This window comes from Mya arenaria, chromosome 9, assembly GCF_026914265.1.
Source record: "Mya arenaria isolate MELC-2E11 chromosome 9, ASM2691426v1".
In the NCBI taxonomy this organism is placed as follows: Eukaryota; Metazoa; Mollusca; class Bivalvia; order Myida; family Myidae; genus Mya; species Mya arenaria.
In genome coordinates this window covers 44,056,728-44,079,896 of record NC_069130.1, presented here as the reverse complement: position 1 = coordinate 44,079,896, position 23,169 = coordinate 44,056,728, and the positions used below count along the sequence as shown (strand labels likewise).

At 34.8% G+C, this 23,169-nt stretch overlaps 1 protein-coding gene across 5 annotated transcripts; it reads left to right on the top strand.

Moving 5' to 3' along the window:
* The first annotated feature begins 191 nt into the window (after positions 1-191).
* On the top strand, positions 192-18,753 carry LOC128202721 (uncharacterized). Of its 5 annotated transcripts, none has more exons than XR_008255796.1 (7): positions 192-263; positions 1,556-1,692; positions 1,855-1,995; positions 2,360-2,420; positions 2,982-3,087; positions 4,047-8,261; positions 12,671-12,728. XR_008255796.1 is itself a non-coding variant. In XM_052903802.1 (7 exons), exons 5-7 carry the CDS (start codon positions 13,081-13,083, stop codon positions 15,396-15,398), a joined length of 600 nt encoding a protein of 199 aa, XP_052759762.1. In that variant the 5' UTR covers positions 3,048-3,087; positions 4,047-4,107; positions 8,009-8,261; positions 12,671-12,728; positions 13,074-13,080; the 3' UTR covers positions 15,399-18,753. The 5 variants fall into 5 exon arrangements, 4 of the variants coding, with proteins under 4 accessions (XP_052759762.1, XP_052759763.1, XP_052759761.1 ...); XM_052903802.1 differs by lacking the exons at positions 192-263; positions 1,556-1,692; positions 1,855-1,995; positions 2,360-2,420 and adding exons at positions 13,074-13,129; positions 14,286-14,393; positions 14,956-18,753 and having other exon boundaries at positions 3,048-3,087; positions 4,047-4,107; positions 8,009-8,261; XM_052903803.1 differs by lacking the exons at positions 192-263; positions 1,556-1,692; positions 1,855-1,995; positions 2,360-2,420 and adding exons at positions 13,074-13,129; positions 14,286-14,393; positions 14,956-18,753 and having other exon boundaries at positions 3,071-3,087; positions 4,047-4,107; positions 8,083-8,261.
* Positions 18,754-23,169: the final 4,416 nt, after the last annotated feature.

Sequence of the window (23,169 nt, the reverse complement as noted above, 5' to 3'; positions counted from 1 at the left end):
GGTTAATAATCCTATGGTATTTCTTACCAAGAAACTATTACGTATCTTAAAGTCACAGATAGGAAGTCATGAATATATAATATGTTGACACCAGATCACATCAAGCATATATGATTGGTCATTCTCGGAAAGAATCTGGAAAATGTAAAGAAATTGGATGCTGTTGTAAATTTTGCATATTTCACAAACAGGCATTTTTCAATCACAAAAAAAATCACGTTGAGATTTGCTAATCTTAAAATATGTTTCGTATGTCTAAACAGGTATTATTATATCAATATTTCTCAGCAAGCTTTTTCTCTTATTTGTTATATTGTATTCAACAAGCTGAATTATGTTTTTCCATGTATTTGAGCTACTGTTCATGCCACTGTATGTGTAGGTAATTCCGGATTTAATTTTCGGACAAAACAGGGAACATAACGAGAAATAGTGTTGTAATATGAAAATCGTTATTGTTGGGTTTATATAGGTTTGCCCGCGCACCTGTTTGTGGGATATTTGCCAAACGAGTATATATTTTGGTCCCCAAATCATGGCAAATGCTGCGGGCGCTACAATGAATGACACTCTGACTATTGGATATGATTTTATTTCTTTGGTCTTAAATTGTAATATATAGAAATTGGATAGCACACGTGTCTTGAAGATCTTTAATATATGAATGATAATAATTTTGATTTGATTTTATATACCTTTAAGTCGCGGGGACATAGGGTTTTGCTCGAGGAACATCAGAATTTAGAAGCAAGAGTGAGTAGAAGATCCAAGTGCAACACTCAGGCCACAATAATGCGTGTTTAGGGAATGTTTTTTAACATTTGGATATTCATTTTGTTTCCTAAACGCCACTAGTCGACTTATTTAACCAATGTTAAATATTTTCTTCAACTGTTACTCCATAATATATAACACTGCATTGTTAAAATCCCCCACAAAAGTTACACATATTTTTTAAGCAAATACCTTACTTTTATTTCACTTTAAATGTGTTTCATGAAACACAAATTCTAACACTAATTCAGATCGACTTCTGTCAACAAAGCATCGCCATTTTGAAACAATCTAGCAGGTGCTGTTATCTTTCCGCTCAATATACTTAGCACTGGGATCTGTCCTTCTTGCTAGGAAAACAACAAGTGAGATATGGTCACGTAGAGTCGCCAAAACAAAAATTGTCAAAAGACTCTGAAGTGGCTGTTTATATGGACTAGCAATACCCCAGCTCTTTTCAAAAAAGACACCTTGGTTATTGAGCTATTTTCCTAAGTTTTATCCAGACAACTTTAAATTTCCCAGTTCTACCCTTTTAAGTCAAGGCAAGCGAGTCACAAGTACCATATGTAACAGGCTAGTGATTTATGCAAAAAGTTACAAACTGTGAGTTTTGTCACACCATAATAAATGCATTATGATGAAACATTCACAAAATAAATACTAGAAGACCTAATATATTATATTGATTATTTGGTATGATTATCAGTATTACCCAATTAAGTAAAACTTGGAACTGCTTTTATTATTGCCTGCAATTAACCTAAGTACAATTTTGCAGGAGCTGATGTCGAGAATCCGTCAGCTTGAGACTCAGGTGCTTCAGAGAGCCGTCAAAGAAGAGAACTCTGTAGCTCCACCTATGCCCCGCATGGCTATGAAGAGGAAAAAGAAGTTTCGTCCCATTGACTTCAACAAGTATATCACCTTAAATCAAAATTACTTTGTATAAATAAATGTTCACTTTCAGTTTGTTTACAAAAATGTTCAGGTTGTTTTATTCTTATAACTGAGTGCAGCCATGACATATATGATAAATATTTGTAATAATGTTATATATTTTTACGACTTCTTTCACAGGTACACCATACGTCATGTAGCACTGAAGGTCATGTACCTCGGCCACGACTACACAGGATATGCTGGCACAGAGGAAGCAGAGCACACCATTGAACGTGAACTGTTTGAGGCTCTTATAAAGTGCAAGCTTATTGAGTCCAAGTATGCACATTTTTCAGTTACTCTGACAAAAGTTTGATCTTCTGAAATTTGATAATGTATCATTACCCTAGTCATTCAGAAGGTGAAAATAATGATACTTTTAAAACGTGGTCTTTTTGAATTTGCATGTTAGCAATTAAATGATTTTTTACATTACAATTTGTTGTCATACGCTCATTATTAAGATGGCCGCGCTTTCTATTACAAGTGATGAAAGTTTATAACCGATTGGCTTCTTATGTCAAATTTTAATTGGTAATGAAAGCAATTTCTGTACTCTGAGGCTTTTTATAACTTGTTTAAATCACAAATAAAACGGTTTTTATATAAACACTGTAAGACTACTAAGAGTCTAATTTTTCAGAGAGTCAGCATGTTACAGTCGGTGTGGTCGAACAGACAAGGGTGTTAGTGCATTTGGACAGGTAACTCATTGAATTAGACCAATTTGAAATTTATTCCATAATATGACCAACTTGTAACTAACATGGAATAAACAAAGTGAACATTTCCAGACTTGGATTAGTGCTTGTTTTACTTAATAACAATTGTCTTTAGCTTATATTCAAATAAATTACCTAATATTCCAACGAAATAACGTCACAACAAAAAAATAACAGATTTAGGATATAAACTTGCTGTTCAATCCAAGGGAGAAAACCTCATATAATAAGCTTTGTACTTTTTCAAGCCAAGGGAGAGAGCCACATGTAATAAGCTTTGTACTTTTTACAACATATCTATTCAAAGTATATTTTTTTACGATCATATTTTTGCACTCTGCTGCATTAAAGATTAAATAAAAACAACTGATACAAATTATTTTTCTTCAGAAAGAATTTGACTAAATGCAACAATATATTTAATAATTGGCACAGGTTATATAAAGGGCAGGGAATTGCAGAAAATAAATAGGATGCTAAGGGTGTAAAGAACACATGTAACGTTTTTATATTGGTTAAATCCTATTAATTGAACTATAACAGGTGACAAGACCACGGAGATAAGGTACTGCCACATGCTGAACAGGAACCTGCCACGGGACATCAGGGTGCTGGCCTGGGCGCCTATAGACCCAGACTTCAGTGCGAGGTAAGGGGGATGGAGTTGAAATTGATACAAAATCAGAATTGATCATTGGAAATAGTCGTTCAAACCCTTTCGATCAATTTTCCATATGTAATTGAAATTAAAACTTCATAAAGAGGATTAAACTTCATGGTACAAAACAATAACAAGCTGCTGTTTGATGTTTACTACTAATGGTAAAAACATGAATGCAAAATCTTCTGCTGTGTTTTGTTTGTAAAGAAGTATATATTCAAGACCAGTAATATTTTAGCTTAATACCAAATTATTAATACAGTTGTTGTACACTATTTTGCCTTTTTTAAAAGAATACGCCACATATGATGACAGATTCAGAGATTTTGCAATTGATTATTGACAATACTTGATCATCATTTTATCCCTAGCAGTAACACTTATGGCTTTAAGTTATAAGTTGGATGAAATCCATGCTCTGTAGGTGGAAGCACTACCGTAGTGCTTTAAAAACTTAATAGCAAGCCCATATAACAGCGGATCTGTGGCAGACTCTTGACTGTCATCTACTGCCTCATAAATGACAATGCTACCCGTTTTTAGGTAGGGAAATTACAGGGTCACATCGCTGGTGCATGTTAGGAAAAGGGTAGCTCTTACCTGGGTTTCATTCTGTTGATGCACTTTTTCTGCAACCTAACAAAGACTGATTCCCTTAATTTGGCAAAGACCAATTATGGTGTTGTAAATAAACATTGTACAGTCCACCCAGTATGAATGCTGCTATATATGGTATACCCAGTTACATGAAGGTGTTGTCACATAGCATTGGTGTCTTTAATGATGTGGAAAACTCTAATATTGTCAATAAATCTGAAATTTTAACATATATTTTGATAATACATTGAAAACAGGCAAGGTCTGAGCAGTTCACTTGTTTGTAGTACATTGATAAACGGGGAAAGAGGATTCCTATGGTATACCGTCAACCAATGGTATCATTTCAGGTTCAGCTGCAGGAGAAGAACGTACAAGTATTTCTTCCCCAAAGGAGACCTTAATATACTGGTAAGTAATAAACCTGGGGCGGTATTCATAAAACATCTCAAGTCATTTCTTAATTTGAGTCAATTTTCAAAACGTTCATAGTCAAATTAAAAGAATTAAGTGTTCTTTTACATAAAACTATGTATCTTGAATTAAAGCAATGAAAATGAAATATGTCAGATTGTATTAAGTTATTAAATGATAATTGACTTAAGATGCTTTATAAAGATCAGCCCTGGACATTATATATAGTATATATGCATATACCGTATAGTTTTTTTGTGTCTTGACTGTATTTTTGTCATATTTTAAAATGACTTTGCACATGTGTTCGGAAGATAAAGACGATGTGTTGATTGTAAGACCCGCATCCCTACCTCAAAGATAAAGCATGTCCGGTTAGCCATTGGTCAGTACACTCCCTTCTGACCTAGGCAATCTGGGTTGGTTTAACAGCATGTCCGGTTAGCCATTGGTCAGTACACTCCCTTCTGACCTAGGCAATCTGGGTTGGTTTAACAGCATGTGAGTTTGATGTGTGGTTACCATGGTTACCAACCAAGTGGGTTTTCTCCAAGTACTCTGTTTTACCCCTCAACAAGACCACATACTCGCACAACCTTGTGCCAACAAGAGTGATTAATTTTATGTTGTAATAACTTGTAAGCTCTTGTTTAAGGCAAAAATGCTTAAAAGATGTTTTGGGTAACGAACTCCAAAGGAAACTAAGAAGATGCACTTCTACTCCCAAATAAGATGTACCATACTTAATTCAATTGTTTTAATTTACCAAAAAGGAAGAATATACATGTATACAACACCATGTTTCTTATGAAGGATAGCATGTTTAATTTGAAAGAAAGGTGCAGAAAACACTGTATATCTACCTTATGAAATGATAGTTGATCATTGTAAATCTATAGGACTCACCAGTCATTTAATATTTGTGCGTTTTCATCTTTTAAATACACAATTACAATCTTCTCACCAGTGATATATTTTCCACAAATGCATTATATAGTAAGCAGTTAAAGGTTTATTACTCAAAATTTGTTTGTTATATATGTTTATGTATTGATACAAGTGTGACTTTAAAAACTGTTCGATTTTCATGAAATATTGATTTGGAGAAAAACATCATCTGAAGACTTAAAATTTCCTGATTTTATGATTTTTAGCTCACCTGTCACTTTGTGACAAGGTGAGCTTTTGTGATCGCCTTTTGTCCGGCGTCCGTTGTGCGTCGTCCGTCAACAATTTACTTAAAAGACATCTCCTCCTTAACTGCTAGGCCAATATTAATAAAACTTCATAGGGATGTTCCTTGGGTGGTCTTCTATCAAAGTTGTTCAAAGAATTCAATTCCATGCAGAACTCTGGTTGCCATGGCAACCAAAAGGAAAAACTTTAAAAATCTTCTTCTCCCAAACCACAAGGCTTAGGCCGTTGATATATGGTAGGTAGGATCACCAAATGGTCCTCTACCAAGATTGTTCAAATTATGGCCCTTGGGTCAAAATTGGCCTCCTCCCGGGGGGTCATGGGTTTTCTCTATATGTTTATAGTGAAAACTTAAAAAATCTTCTCCTCTGAACTTACTTGGCCTAGAGCTTAGATATTTGGCATGATTCATCGTCTAGTGGACCTCTACAAAGTTTGTTCAAATTATGGCCCTGGGGTCAAAATTGGCCCCGCCCCGGGGGGTCATGGGTTTTCTCTATATGTTTATAGTGAAAACTTAAAAAATCCTCTCCTCTGAACTTACTTGGCCTAGAGCTTAGATATTTGGCATGATTCATCGTCTAGTTGACCTCTACAAAGATTGTTCAAATTATGGCCTTGGGGTCAAAATTGGCCCCGCCCCGGGGGGTCATGGGTATTCTCTATATGTTTATAGTTAAAACTTAAAAAATCTTCTCCTCTGAACTTACTTGGCCTAGAGCTTAGATATTTGGCATGATTCATCGTCTAGTTGACCTCTACAAATTTTGTTCAAATTATGGCCCATGGGTCAAAATTGGCCCCACCCCGGGGGGGTCATGGGTTTTCTCTATATGTTTATAGTGAAAACTTAAAAAATCTTCTCCTTTGAACTTACTTGGCCTAGAGCTTAGATATTTGGCATGATTCATCGTCTAGTGGACCTCTACAAAGTTTGTTCAAATTATGGCCCTGGGGTCAAAATTGGCCCCGCCCCGGGGGGTCATGGGTTTTCTCTATATGTTTATAGTTAAAACTTAAAAAATCTTCTCCTCTGAACTTACTTGGCCTAGAGCTTAGATATTTGGCATGGTTCATCGTCTAGTGGACCTCTACAATTGTGTTCAAATTATGGCCCTGGGGTCAAAATTGGCCCCGCCCCCTTGGGGGGTCATGGGTATTCTCTATATGTTTATAGTTAAAACTTAAAAAATCTTCTCCTCTTAACTTACTTGGACTAGAGCTTAGATATTTGGCATGATTCATTGTCTAGTGGACCTTTACAAAGATTGTTCAAATAATGGCCTTGGGGTCAAAATTGGCCCCGCCCCGGGGGGTTAGGGTATTCTCTATATGTTTATAGTGAAAACCTAAAAAATCTTCTCCTTTGAATTTACTTGGACTAGAGCTTAGATATTTGGCATGATTCATCGTCTAGTGGACCTCTACAAAGATTGTTCAAATTATGGCCTTGGGGTCAAAATTGGCCCCGCCCCCTTGGGGGGTCATGGGTATACTTGATATGTTTATAGTAAAAACTTAAAAAATCTTCTCCTCTTAACTTACTTGGACTAGAGCTTAGATATTTGGCATGATTCATCGTCTAGTGGACCTTTACAAAGATTGTTCAAATTATGGCCTTGGGGTCAAAATTGGCCCCGCCCCGGGGGGTTAGGGTATTCTCTATATGTTTATAGTGAAAACTTAAAAAATCTTCTCCTTTGAATTTACTTGGACTAGAGCTTAGATATTTGGCATGATTCATCGTCTAGTGGACCTCTACAAAGATTGTTCAAATTATGGCCTTGGGGTCAAAATTGGCCCCGCCCCCTTGGGGGGTCATGGGTTTTCTCTATATGTTTATAGTGAAAACTTAAAAAATCTTCTCCTCTGAACTTACGTGGCTTAGAGCTTAGATATTTGGCATGATTCATCGTCTAGTGGACCTCTACAAAATTTGTTCAAATTATGGCCCTGGGGTCAAAATTGGCCACACCCCGGGGCTGATGGGTTTTCTCTATGTGTGTTATAGTGAAAAAATCTTCTCCGAACTCACAAAGACAAGTAACGTCTTAATTTAAACTGGATAACATATTTAGTACACATACCAATTTTCAATATGGGCCACATACAACAATTAATAACAAATGTACATATATAGATACACACGTAAAATCAAGTAGTGACAAGAGCTTAGATATTTGGCATGATATATCATCTAGTTGACTTGTACCAATATTGTTCAATCTTTGGCCCTGGGGTCAAAAAATGGCCCCACCCCGGCGGTCATGGGTTTCCTTATATATGTATATGATGAAAACTGAAAAAAATCTTCTTCTCCGAAACTAAAAGGCGAAGGCCTTAGATATTTTTTATGAAGCATCGTTTATTGGACCACTATTAAGATTGTTCAAACTTTAGCCCTGGGGTCAAAATTGGCCACGCCCCGTGTTCATAGGCTTAGGTTTTCAATATTTGTATATAATAGAAGCATAAAAAATTCTCTCCGAATTCACAAGGACTAGAGCTATTTGGCATAATACATCATTAAGTGGACCTCTACCTTTATTGTCCAAACTTTGGCATTGGGGTAAAAAATGACCCAGACTTCTAAAAAACCTTTACTACTTTGAACCATCCAGATTTCTTATCAAACCAATGTGCAATATATGACAGGTGAGCGATTCAGGGCCATTTGGCCCTCTTGTTTAATTCAACACAGCTCATGGAATAAGCTGGCAAAAAAAATGATTGGCGAATATGACTTCCGCAACTTCTGCAAATTCAATGTTAAAGATGGCATTACAAACTATGTTCGAAAAATCATGGAGGTTGAAGTCAAGACTCTAGATGAGACCGATGACGGATTCACAATGTGCGAACTCACGATCGTCGGGAGGGCGTTCCTGTGGCATCAGATTCGCAGCATCTTCTCTGTGCTTTTCCTTGTTGGCAAAGGGAAAGAATCGGTTGAAGTATGTATTTGGTTTTTGTCTAGTTATCTCCCTTGCATTGTGTTTAGTTAATAGAAAACATCTTACAATTTGCTAATTGATGCAAGCACACAAAGTAAGGTCAATACAAGTTATTATGTCACCCCCTTTCATGGGGAGACATATTGTTTTTGCCCCGTCTGTCGGTCAGTCCGTCAGTCAGTCAGTCTGAATCTCACACTTCGTTTCTGCTCAATAACAATAGAACGCTTAGACCCAGGAATTTGGTATGCTAGTAGTTGGTCATGACTAGTATTGATTTTTGGTTCACTAGGTCAAAGGTCAAGGTCACCATGACCTTGATGTGAAGAATTGGTTTCCGCTCAAATACTAAAGATCCTTTGGGTCCAGGAACTTCATACTTGGAATGCTAGATGTTCATGACTAGAAGATGACCCCTATTGATTTTGAGATCAAAAGGACAAAGGTCAAGGTTATCTTCAGGCAAAAAACAATATGTTGGCAATGACCTTAAGTTGAAAATGGTTTCTGCTCAATAACTTTAGAACACTTTTCCCCAGAAGCTTAATACTTTATATACTAGTTAGTCATGTGACTCCTATTGATTTTGTGATTAGTAGGTCAAAGGTCAAGGTTGCCGTGACCTTGAGGTGAAGAAACATTTACCGCTTAGTAACAAAAGAACACTTGCACCCAAGAACTTAATACTTGGTATGCAAGTTGGTCATGTAGATGATCCCTAATGATTTGTAATCAGTAGGTCAAAGGTCAAGGTAATGATAACCTTGAGCTGAAAAATGGTTTCCGATCAATAATTGAATAACGCTTGCGCCCAGAAACTTAATACAATGCAAACTTCGTTTACATTTTCCAAGATTAATCAACAATACCTTTTTCTCTTCACTATTCAATGCAGGTGAATAAACCAAGCTTCACTGTTAGTTTGTCTCCAGTCCAGAATTACTAATTTCACGTCCATCATTTATTTGTTCTCAGCTACGACCACACAATAGGGGAGACAAAGACTTTTGAAAAGAGCAATCTCTAGTTTTAATAATTGCAACTCAATACTAGTAATTCTCCTCTAATGTTCATAGTTTATACTTTTTTAAAGGAAGGGAACAAGGTAGAAATAATTTAAATTACAAATCAATGGATGCAACAAGTTTGCCATATAGCATTTACCTTCGCAAAGTTAAGGTGTATTAAACAGTTTTTGCTTTAAATAATGGAATTCTCACAAAAAGTTTTATACTTGTTGCAATTGGGACACTTATTTTGAAGTCAAAATAATTTCGAAAGAGTGATTTCGGATTTTTGATGTAAATTTTGATCAAACAAAGAAAAAACTAAAATCGAAACCAAAAAATAAATTGGAAATATTGGTAATTATTTTTATAAATGATGTTCAGATTAATGGTGATTAAATGTTATCAGATTTATACAATTTAGCAATCCATGTACTAATTTTTCAGGTTATTATTATTATAATCGATCATCAGAACATCACTATTTATGAGTCAAGCATTCTTATTACTATAAGAAAATTAAAAAGTCTGTGAGTCCCAAAGCAGAGGTGAAAGTCCAATAAAGGATTTCAGTCAAAATGCATAAAATCTTATATCTGTATATAAAAGTCGAGAATGGAGACAAATGATTTTTAGCTCTACTGGTCTAAGGCCAGAAGAACTTTTGCGATGGTAATGTGTACGTAGTATGTGAGTCCGTCCGTACGTGCGTCTGTAAAAAATTTCTTGTTAACGCGATACGGTCTTCAGTTTTGATTGTATCTGGATGAAACTTGTACAGTATTTAGATATCAATAAGAGCTCGGTTCCTTTCGAAAACCAGCCATATCCGCCATGCATGCCTTGATTATGGGACTTGAAAGTTTTAAAGAAATGCTCCTTTTAGTTAAGGCCTAAAAAAATATTGTTTGGTTAGGGTTACATCCTTTTCAAAAATAGGTAGGGTAGGTAGGCTTTTTATGCCCCCTTTTGAAAAAAGTGGGGTATATTGTTTTGCACATGTCGGTCGGTCGGTCGGTCGGTCTGTCTGTCTGTCGGTCGGTCGGTCGGTCGGTCGGAATACCAAATGGTTTCCGATCAATAACTTGAGAACGCTTTGACCGAGGGACCTCATACTTGGTATGTGTATTGGTCATCACCAGCAGATGAACCCTATTGATTTTGAGGTCAGTGGGTCAAAGGTCAAGGTCAGTGTGACCTTTACATGAAAAACGGTTTCCGATCAATAACTTGAGAACGCTTTGACCCAGGAACCTCATACTTGGTAGGTGTATTGGTCATGACCAGCAGATGAACCCTATTGATTTTGAGGTCAGTGGGTCAAAGGTCAAGGTCAGTGTGACCTTAACATGAAAAACGGTTTCCGATCAATAACTTGAGAACGCTTTGACCCAGGGACCTCATACTAGGTAGGCTTATTGGTCATGACCAGCAGATGAACCCTATTGATTTTGAGGTCAGTGGGTCAAAGGTCAAGGTCAGTGTGACCTTTACCTTTGACCCAGGGACCTCATACTAGGTAGGCTTATTGGTCATGACCAGCAGATGAACCCTATTGATTTTGAGGTCAGTGGGTCAAAGGTCAAGGTCAGTGTGACCTTTACATGAAAAACGGTTTCCGATCAATAACTTGAGAACGCTTTGACCCAGGGACCTCATACTTGGTAGGTGTATTGGTCATGACCAGCAGATGAACCCTATTGATTTTGAGGTCAGTGGGTCAAAGGTCAAGGTCAGTGTGACCTTAACATGAAAAACGGTTTCCGATCAATAACTTGAGAACGCTTTGACCCAGGGACCTCATACTAGGTAGGCTTATTGGTCATGACCAGCAGATGAACCCTATTGATTTTGAGGTCAGTGGGTCAAAGGTCAAGGTCAGTGTGACCTTTACATGAAAAACGGTTTCCGATCAATAACTTGAGAACGCTTTGACCCAGGGACCTCATACTTGGTAGGTGTATTGGTCATGACCAGCAGATGAACCCTATTGATTTTGAGGTCAGTGGGTCAAAGGTCAAGGTCAGTGTGACTGTAAGCTGAAAAAAGGTTTTCTGATTGTCCATATTTTTTTAATGCATGCACAGATGATTGGGATTGATGTATAAATGTTTGTATAGAAATGATTTTCTTTTATGTTACTATTTTAGTTGGGCATTTATTTGCCTTCTTAAGTTATCATAAGTAGATGACCTGCCTCATATGCATCCAATGACAAATCAGCTGTCATTTCAGTCCATGCATATTTCATTCAATTGTCCAAATATTTCTGGCAACTTGGCGCTCAGGGGGCATAATGTTTGACAAACATCTCTTGTTTTATTTTATTTTTTTATTAGGCTTTGTATAAGAATATCATTTTCATCATTGGAGAATGGTGTTAAAGTTATCTTCTGTATAAGCATTTAAGGTTCAACTACATATTGAAAAGCAATTTAAAAAAAAAAACGATTTTTTTTTTTTTTTTTTTTTTTAGTTTTTCCTTCTTTTTTTTCAAACTGACTATAAAAACGGTAGGGTCGGCGCCTATTCCGTAGGTAGGGTCGGGTAACCCGAACCAAATGTATTTTTTTTAGGCCTAACCTATTTTTAGCCAGGTCTGCATGAGTGATTTTTATTTTTAGCCAAGTTTACATGTTCTGTACTGGTTTCATAGGTTTGGTATACTTAAATTTGAATGTTTGAAAACCTTTTTGTCAGAACCAGCTTTGCAAACACTTGCTTTTTTAATTAAGGCATCACAAGGCTCAAAATATGCCCCTGGGGCCAAAGCTGGCCCCACCCCTTTTGACCTTCTTTTTTATTCTTAAAGCTTCAGCAATGATATTTAGACCATGTCTACAGTTTTGCAAATTAGCATCAATGTTGTCCTCTGATGCCCTTGACTTTGTCCTTTTGACCAACTTTTTTTAATTTTAGAACTACAGATATTTTTACCATGAGTACAGTTTTGAAAGCATTTTTTTTTGTCAGATGACCTTTACTTGGCACATATTATTATATTGCAGTCGATAAAAGGATGCAAACAAATCAAGCAAGCATTTGCAATGGTCAATTAAAGAAATGAGATAGTACAATAGCCCTGTTGTTGGTTCTTGAAAACATTTGGACGATTGTTCAGATTGTTGTGAAAGTAAACAACGTGACTAACGATATTGTTGTTAACTTGTAGACATAAAAAGTTGATGATATCCTCATATGTATTTGAATAAGACAGGTACTGTTAAAACAGCATTTGTTACAAATACTGCAGATCACAAGTGAATTCATTAATCTTCTAGAGAAGTTAAGACTTAAAAGTGAACACTTCTGTAATTAATACTTGCTTACTTTAACAAATTTCTTAACAATCGGCCCAGTATTTTCAAAACAGTTTTAAGACTTTCCCCATTCATGTTTCAGAATGCCATGAAGGCAACCTCACCTCCCTCCAGCAGCTTTGGGCTGAGCATTCCATCAAGTAAGCAAGGAGCTTGACTTGCCTTATTAGCCTTATTAGAATTTGTTTTTCACTGGCGTTTGTGCTGGTTCTAAAGCATGTAAAGTGGTGTTTAAATGATTGACAGCGGTCAATTGATTTATTTTCAACTTTATTTATTTTAATCTTTATTTTTTACAACAGTGAAGAAAGTAATATTAAATTAAGCTTAGTCACACAGTCACACTCATGTCATGTTGCGCGAGAGTGTGGTCTTATGCTGTGGGGGAAATAGGAGAACTCAGAGAAAATTTACTTATCCATCTTGCTGACAACCCCTGGCTGATCAAACTTTTATTGATAACATCTCTTCTTATTTTTTCAAAGAGCAACAATGGTGAAGAGCATGCTGGATGATCTCGAGAAAGCTAAAGTGGAAACAGGTACGGAGGTGTTCTGGTTATATTTATTTTCACACAACTTTTGGGATAGCTGAAAGCTGATGTGAGTTAACGATGTAAATCATCTGGAGTCAGTTGCCTGAGCAGAAACCAGTACTGTGTCCTTTCTAAGATGCCATTAGAATGTTCCCATGGTTTGTAAACCTGAGACCTGTTGGGTTACGGGCAGACACCTAAACCACTAGACCACTCACACCCTTAAGAAGGACCCCTAGGTTTGGAGAGATGTTTTATGCAATCTTTAGCTTGTTTGTTGTTCAATAGAAATTGTACTGCCATTCACTAATGTTGTCCTTACTGTAGGTCTACAATACCCTATATACCAGAAACCATTCACAATATTTACATTAAACTTGGTTAGTATTTGACAAAGCCTGTTCTAGGTATGAGCAACATTATTGATACCTAGTTCTGCAATTTATGGATTATCGAAACAGAAAGTGAAATAATAATGATATGAACAGGGAAACCTAATTAGTTACCATACATTACCTATTTTTATTTCAACGATATATTGAGATATGCTTATGAAATATTGTTCTAGATCTCGATGCTTTGCCAATAATAACCGTCCCCAGCAAGTGCCAATACACATATATATAGCCCTGGATTAATTACTATACATTACCTATTTTTATTTCAACGATATATTGAGATATGCTTATGAAATATTGTTCTAGATCTCGATGCTTTGCCAATAATACCCGTCCCCAGCAAGTGCCAATACACATATATATAGCCCTGGATTAAATCAAGAAAAACGGACAAGTCCTGGCATATTTATGTATTCCTCCTGTTTATGGACCCTATTATAAATATTCAGATATTTGACACTTATCTATGTAGTTAAAGTTGTAGTTTTACTTCTGACAAAAAACAAAATTCAAATAATGAGTTTTAAATTATGAAAGCATTTTCGATGAGAAAGTTTTCAAACATTCTCAGGTTTATTATAAACAAAAAGTCTCATCAAGATGGCATGATTCACTTTACATGTATTGTAAGTTACAGTTGATGTATCGGACTCTCAAATATTTGTGAGACAATATAGGGGTGATAAATGAATTAGTAAATGTGCTTCTTATTCTTTTATCTACTGTAAATTGGATTTGAACTAATCTTTCTGTCATTTTTTCAGACTTTGACATTGCGCCCTGGTGTGATCTGAGTCCCCCTTTACTGATGCAGTCTAAATGGCTCGTAGAAGACAGGAATCCTAAGGTGCTGATGGAGAGACAGGGAGGCTGTAAGTAGTCCGTACAACAGGGTTGATCAAGTTCAGGAGTAATCTGAATATATGATCAATTATGACCAAATACAATTAATTGTCACCAATTTCAGGCTCAACCAATCAATTTTTTATTATAATTTTTGATTATAATTGATCATCGGAACATCGCTGAAAATAATCAGTAGTTTGAGACTACAATAAGTATATAGAGGTCACTTTGGCAGTCTGTCAACCTTCTCTGTCTGTAGGTTAATATCATTTTAAGACTTAAACTTCTTCCTAATCTACAGTTTTTCATGGAACGACTTCACAATTGGTAGAAACCACACCCATGATGAAAAGTAGTTCCTGACAAAGTTTTTTTTTACTTTGATTAAGTCCGCTTTATAGTGTAATTGCCCTTTGAATCATCATATATCACCTATTACTTATTGTAAAACGATTGATGTTTATTAATCACAAACTTGAAGAATATTCATTTGCCCAGACTTGTATTTGTATTCAGATGACCTACCATTGCAGGAGTCCAAATGACTTATAGGCGCACAATATAGGTTGATGCCAATTTTTATTACAGTGACCCTTGACGAGATGATAGCATCACACGAGTCGAGAAAACAGCGATGGAGAGAAAATGCTGAAATTGAAGCGCAGGACGATAGCAGTGAAGAGGAGATGACGTCACGGAAACGTCAACGGCTTGAAATTTATAAGCCTAGCCACATAGATGATAAGCCATTTGGAACATTAGATAAACCCAAATCCGGAGAGAATAAGGATCCTCACATAATTTATGGAGAAAACAATAAAGAAGATGATGACACTGTAAGGGACATTGATGGAGAAACTACTAGTATGAAGGCTGATAAAGATATATGCGATTCTAAAACCTCTCTTAAAGATAATTGGGAGGAAAACTTGGAGACATCAGAGAATGGTATGAAAGGAGGAGAGAAAGTGGGAAGAAGTACACAAGAAGAGATTGGGGAAAGCTCAGTTATAAGTCAAACTGGGGAATGAGTTATTTCCTTTGATAATTGTCATGTGAAATTTATTTGCAAGGATTAATGCTATTGAGAATTTTGAAACATGGATATAATGGAATCACGTTGAAATACAAACTGATTGAGAAAAGTTATTTTATTTTTAAATTTACTGTACATCAGGGAACGATACTGACCAATTTGACAGAGAATATCTCACGACAAACACAGAGGTTAATAATGACACACATTACTCGATGATTTATACTGCAATAAGACATGGACTCAAGCTGCTCAAGGTAAAGGAAAGGCCACCACGACTTACACGTACAGTAACATGCCCTAGAGTAGGATTTTTACACTTTGGGCTACTTGAATATTGAGGTTTGTGGAGCGAACAACTCCCACAGTTTTAGAGGTATTTCTCTGGCCCAAATTTCTGGAAACTTCATAAGTCCCTTTAAACAGGATTAAGTTAAGCTGACTATTTGTTGTTTTTTAATAATTTGCGAAATATTTTCTTGTTTTTTATACTTTAGACAGGAATTATCTTTATGATAGCATGGACCCGTAGTAGGTACGTGATGATAATATTAATGTTCAAAACATAAACTCATGTGCCACCCCTGTCAAAGATTCAGACCTATACCATGTTTGAGAGTTACATTAACTCCCATATTGGAATAGAAACAGTAGGCGGGGCTAAACAGTTCAGTATCTAATATATGGATAAATAACAATGATATTCACTTATGTAGTATCTTAGTTATTGAATGTTGCCTTGACAACATGGTACCCACTTACCTCGTATTTTGAGTATTATTGAAATTATTTCAATAGTAATACACAGTTGTGGATGCCAGAACTATAACTTAATATAGTTTTACATAACATAGGAACCTTTTACACATGTATACAGGCTGAACATTACTTTCTCATTAAACAAAAGTGTGAAGTTCATTTATCTCTGTTTAATTACAGAGTGATATTGTTATTTAGGTATCGTTATTTAGTGTGTTGTGAGAGTCATGTATGATGTCTGATCTGAGACCTTACTCCGATCCTTTCTATGAAATGGTGTTCTATCTTGGTATATAGAGAATTTTACTATCAAGATATTTTTGAAATAGTCATTTTTCCAAGAGCTATTCTGTATATCTTGTTGAGAGAATTTATCTCTCAAGATATTACTTTCAAAATAGTAAGAGCTATCTGCACTTCAGTTTAAGCTTTATTAAGGAGTCTAATACCGTTGATGCACGTTCTTTTGTCATAAAGTAATTGATAAAGTATGTCAATGGAAGAAAACAAGTAAAATAAATTACATTTTTAAGCTTTCACTGTGTAGAAAAATGGACGAATGCAAATCAAAAAGTTCTATTTGAATTACTTACCAACGGTTTAGTTTTTAATTTTTAAATGTTTTTTTTTAGTTCTTAATATGACAGATGACATAGATTGTATTAATATACATGGAATAAATTGTGTCAGTTTCAGTTTTTCACTACATACTTGACAAAGTATTTAGATTTTACCCACTTTTTATCACTGTTTTTCGCTTGTGTATTTATCTATCTTAGTATATTATATACAGTAAAAACGGTGAAGCTGTACATTATATTACATTTTAATGTTTGAGTGTATTATCGTCTTGCTTGGTCAAAGGGTACATCTGAATGTAGATATTTTGTGTTGTGGACGTGTTGCTAATGTTGAATGTTGCCATGGAGGTCTTCGTCATTCCAAATATACATTTTCAGATCACGTAGTATTAACATGTTATGTATAATTAATTAAGGTACTCAGCATGACACGGTCTCGCAGTATTCAAGTTCAGGTAAGCCATCCATCAGATAAAAAGAAATGATATAAATTAGGCTCGGTATGTAGGAATAACTCTTTTTTATCTTTTTAATTTTTGAGAACCAGGTTTTTGTACCTAACTGACCTATATCAGGGTATTCACTATTGTAGAAAATTTAAGAAAAACATTATCCAAATTTTAAGATATTGACTCAGAAAATGCACATTATAAGGAATTTACCAAAAAAAAACATTATCGTCAAATAAATGTAGACTTGGGAGGAAGATATAGGGATGGTTGCGTTTGTGGAAACAAACATTATTAGAATAAATTAAGCCTCAAAAGGAAGACTTGTTTATAAATTAACATCGAGATAACTTCTTTTGAAATTTATATTGATGAACCATTATATTATTTTTGATGGATTGCATTTTTGAATATCACCATAATAATGCTAAATGATAAAGTATAATAAAAGGAGATATCATAGGAAAACATTAAAATGAGACAACAAAGCAATTTTATTAATTAGTTTCTGAAATATTATAATGTTTACACAAATGTTTATACAAAAAGTTTTCGATGAAAACATAAAATTTCTTTAACTTAACATTTTGTAAGTTTAAACTACATGTAACCTTTTGTTGCATTTATGTTGGATGGATTACCTTAATGAACTTTGTATGTAACATCTTGTTGATTACTGAATCTATATGATACGTTTTGAAACAGATTATAAGGTAACATGTGCCAAGCATCACAGATATACTTGTATGCATCATACTTTTGCTTCAAGAAATCATTAAATTCAAACATTGCGGAATGTTGTTTCAATTTATAAAATTCAGCAATTTACACTTTTCCAAAAAGTTCAACCTTATGTCATGGACAAAGGTTGACCGGCTTAGTGTTTGAGATTATATTTTGTCTATTTGCCAAGCCGCTGGTTAAACCTACTGATTCACATGATTTAAATCAATAATAATCAAACTAAATGTATTGCAGATTTTAGGAAAAATATCATCCCATTGGACAAAATATAATTTCAAACACTAATTGTTTATTGTTACTTTAACATCAGTTATAAATAGATATTATATGCTGTGCGATGTGAAACTTACGGTATTTACTCAATGTGCTTTTTTTAGAGAGGTGCTTTTATATGATGTTTTAGATATTTGTAGAAGTATTTTATGGATTAAAATTAACTCACAGAATTGTTGTTTGAGATTTTTCAGAAATTACCATATTCAATTATTGGTATTTATAGTCTAGTCATATAGTTTACTGTCTGTATTGTTTGATTGTTGGATATGGTGTTATGTACATATTTACATGTTTAAATATTTTAAAAAAGATTGTCAAACAGAAAAGCAAAGTTATTTAGTAGAAATGTTACAGTTTCAATAAGATGTTTAAAATATAAGTCTGGAGAAGTGTGTTTTTTACAGAGTTTTAAAATTTATCCTAGCACTGTTAACTGTATTGATTGATATTTTTAGGATTTAAAACATTCTGGTCCGTTTCCTTGGATACGTCTTGTGTTTGTCAGTAACTGATTTGATATTGAATAAAACATCAAAATATTTGTAGAGTTGTGTTTATAATTGCATGCATTTGTGGATAAGTGAAGTTCACATGTTACTTATCCAACGATACATAACATCAATCCTTATAATGAAGAAGAAGGATCTATATTTCAGGAACATGTACATTGTATATCACTGGTTGGTGATTAAGAAACAGATTCTATAACTCTAGAACATGTACATTGTATATCACTGGTTGATGATTAAGAAACAGATTATATAACTCTAGAACATGTACATTGTATATCACTGGTTGGTGATTAAGAAACAGATTCTATAACTCTAGAACATGTACATTGTATATCACTGGTTGGTGATTAAGAAACAGACTCTATAACTCTAGAACATGTACATTGTATATCACTGGTTGGTGATTAAGAAACAGAATCTATAACTCTAGAACATGTACATTGTATATCACTGGTTGGTGATTAAGAAGCAGATTCTATAACTCTAGAACATGTACAGTGTATATCACTGGTTGGTGATTAAGAAGCAGATTCTATAACTCTAGAACATGTACAGTGTATATCACTGGTTGGTGATTAAGAAGCAGATTCTATAACTCTAGAACATGGACAGTGTATATCACTGGTTGGTGATTAAGAAGCAGATTCTATAACTCTAGAACATGTACATTGTATATCACTGGTTGGTGATTAAGAAACAGATTCTATAACTCTAGAACATGTACATTGTATATCACTGGTTGGTGATTAAGAAGCAGATTCTATAACTCTAGAACATGTACATTGTATAATATCACTGGTTGGTGATTAAGAAGCAGATTCTATAACTCTAGAACATGTACATTGTATAATATCACTGGTTGATGATTAAGAAACAGATTCTATAACTCTAGAACATGTACATTATATATCACTGGTTGATGATTAAGAAACAGATTCTATAACTCTAGAACATGTACATTGTTTATCACTGGTTGGTGATTAAGAAACATATTCTATAACTCTAGAACATGTACATTGTATATCACTGGTTGATGATTAAGAAACAGATTCTATAACTCTAGAACATGTACATTGTATATCACTGGTTGATGATTAAGAAACAGATTCTATAACTCTAGAACATGTACAGTGTATATCACTGGTTGATGATTAAGAAACAGATTCTATAAGTCTACAACATGTACATTATATATCACTGGTTGATGATTAAGAAACAGATTCTATAACTCTAGAACATGTACATTGTATATCACTGGTTGATGATTAAGAAACAGATTCTATAACTCTAGAACATGTACATTGTATATCACTGGTTGATGATTAAGAAGCAGATTCTATAACTCTAGAACATGTACAGTGTATATCACTGGTTGATCACTGAAAACAGAATGTATTATTCTGGAACATGCACATTGAAAGGGGTACATTGGAGTCACCCTGTGGTCGGTTGACCGGTGGGTCGGTGGGTAGGTCCGAGGCAAACTTATGGATGGAATTTAAATAAATTTCATACAATGATAGAACATACTGAAAGGAAGTGCAGTGTGCAAGGACCATAGCTCTATTTTAGAGCTCCATTGTATTACAGAGTTATTACCCTTAGTTACTTTTTCTTGCGTTTTAACTGTTGCAATTGAGTAATTTTACTAAGATTTATGAACGAACACCAAAAGGCAATTGGCAGGTGCTCATTTGAACAGATATCTGTCAATTCAAGCCAAAAATAGCTCAATTTCCAATAGCGTAACTAAAACTTTTCGGCTAGTTAGTTTAAATTTCACCATTTGCAGTCCGGTCATGCCAAAATATAAATAATTAACATTGACTTACAATCGAAACATTAAAGGGACTAGACACCGAATGGTCCCAAAATCGGCAAATACAGTATTTCCTCAAAACATGTCTAGAATTATCATTACAAACTATTATGAAACTTATGGTACATCATTTAACGTGATAGAAATCGTCGGTATATGTACATGTTTTGCCAGATGGGTTTATGACCTTCTTGGAAATAAATGTTCTGTTCTGTTCTATGTTTCTGTTCGTTGCTGTCTCTACTAAGTTTACCCGTTTAAAAATTGCGCATGATGGTTTCCCAGTTTATAATGCGTTAATTTAGCATGTGAAAGTCACGTGATTAGTACAGATACATATACCGACGCTCATAGATTTACTCCGTAATGTTATTAATCTGTACGTACAAATACTTGGTTAACTGTTATGATCTTATGTCATCTTAATAATTTAATATGGACAAAGATTATGGATTAGTTGAATTTTAATATGAATAGATCACCAGACCAATCTGGGCTTAATGTGTTTGTACCTGAGTCAATATTTTTTTTGCAACATTTTCATTTGTCAATTTAAAGAAAAAATAAGTCCTCTCGAACCAATTCTTTGGTCTTTTTACATGTTTATATGGGCAAATCTGATACAGTTAAACATAAATAGACCCTTAATTAACTCTGTGTAGTACTATATATGGCAAAGTAATGAGCCACCAATTACTAGTTTCCTTGATGTAACAAATTTTTAAATAGAGATTAATAAACTATTATTAAAGCAAAACTAGGATTTTATTACCTCTTATCATAAGAAATGTTCTTGTTTTTTAATAAATTAACACAAATCTGCAAAACCATCGTGTCATAGGGTGTGACTTTTATATTTCAATAAAAGTGTTACAAATATATTTATATGTATTTTGTTAAAATACCCTTATTCTCATTTATTACTCCGCCCCGTAAATTATCAGGTTTGGTAACTTTTACATATAGTGTAGTGTAGTTTGTTAAATATCGAGTTATAGTATATATTAACCTAAAACTAATACATCAGTGTTTTAAATTAACCAATCAACTTATTACTACTTTCACTTTTAAGTCAATAAATCTTCACGTACAACGCCATTTTTATACGGTGCTTTTCTATCCAATTTATGCAGCTACTTATTTAGAATACTGCAGGTAATTCATTTAATCCCGTTATTATAATCTGTTATCTTTGTATTGATTTATAGTGTTATAGGTTTTTGTATGTCGGGATATATTTACATTGTTTCAATGTATTGTTTAATTATCGCGACATTGTTTATCTGAAATTCTGTGTTCGAGTATTTGTACATGTTCTATGTTAGATTACTTTATTATATATGCATTGTTTAGGAGGATGACGATGACGTCGATGGTATAGGTACTATTAAAACGATTGGCACGAATTCACGTTTGTTCTGTTCCCCATCTACCGCCCAGTAGAGGTCAGAGGTGGCCCGGCAACAGTGGCGCCCAAGGAAAAGATCGTTTACGTCGACGCATATGGTATACAGCACGTGCAACTGGTAGTGATTGTCTATGCAAGAACGACCCATCTTCTGATGTGACCAGTGACAGAAGTAGTAAGTGAACTAGTGTAACCCGAGTTTTAAAAGAGTGGTTAGAAATGAGTGGTCAGTGAAAAGTGGTTAGAGAAGAGTGGTTTGAGAAAAGTGATTAGAGTGAATAAGGGGCCCCACCAATATTTGCTTTACTAGTTAACATAAATACGTTTTTATCCCACATTGTAAGCGCTTGGATTCTTCATCAACCATTGAGGACCGTTGAGGAAACTACACCAAAGTGACATTTATAGTGGATATATTAACTTAACTATATACATTAAATTCAATATTGCATTGATTTATGTTGTGTGATTTATGTTTCATTTTGTGTATGTATTGATTATGCATGTGATTTAGAGATACTTCTAATATATACTGTATATTTTTTTGAGATAGTTCCATTACTAGTTTTTTTATTTTTCAATAATCATCAATATATAGGTCAAATTTAGGTCAGCACTTTAACACCTGTTCAACTGTCAAATAATCAGTGACCCTTATAATAACATAACAAGGTGACATACAGTAGAGGTATACAATAGGATTATCAGTATAGCGTAGTCATGTAGATTTAGATCAATACCTGAGGAAGCTTTTGAATTTTTTTTACCTGCTCATTTGGTCCTTATGATTGAAACATTTGATGTTAAACACAAAACCCGTGTGTCAGTCTGCTAGAACACGATAAAGGAATATAGCAATTAAGAAATCCGAGTTTGTTTTCAATAATTTAGGAGTGATCAACCTAACTTATGGAGAACGACATTTGCGCGAACGATATAAACGCGTGTTTTTCCGAGTACGTTATACGCAACGTATACCGCTTACCGTTCTCGTACAAAACCGTTATTTTGGGAGTCAACCTCTGGTTAAGAGACTTTCTGACAAATAGGAGGATGCGAGTGGTAGTTGAAGGTGATTCGTCTGATTCTGTACCAGTAGACTCCGGCGTGCCACAGGGCACTGTCTTAGGCCCCCTAGCCTTCCTCTGCCACATAAACGATCTTCCAGACAGCGTCAGATCCACCGTTCGCCTGTTCGCTGACGATTGTCTCCTATAC

What these genes read in the sequence shown, in the direction of transcription:
- LOC128202721 (XM_052903802.1), top strand. Translation starts at nt 13,081, where the DNA reads ATGGTGAAGAGCATGCTGGATGATCTCGAGAAAGCTAAAGTGGAAACA. An exon ending in GAAAGCTAAAGTGGAAACAG is followed by an intron (nt 13,130 to 14,285) that starts GTACGGAGGTGT and finishes TCATTTTTTCAG; the next exon opens with ACTTTGACATTGCGCCCTGG. An exon ending in GATGGAGAGACAGGGAGGCT is followed by an intron (nt 14,394 to 14,955) that starts GTAAGTAGTCCG and finishes TTTTTATTACAG; the next exon opens with TGACCCTTGACGAGATGATA.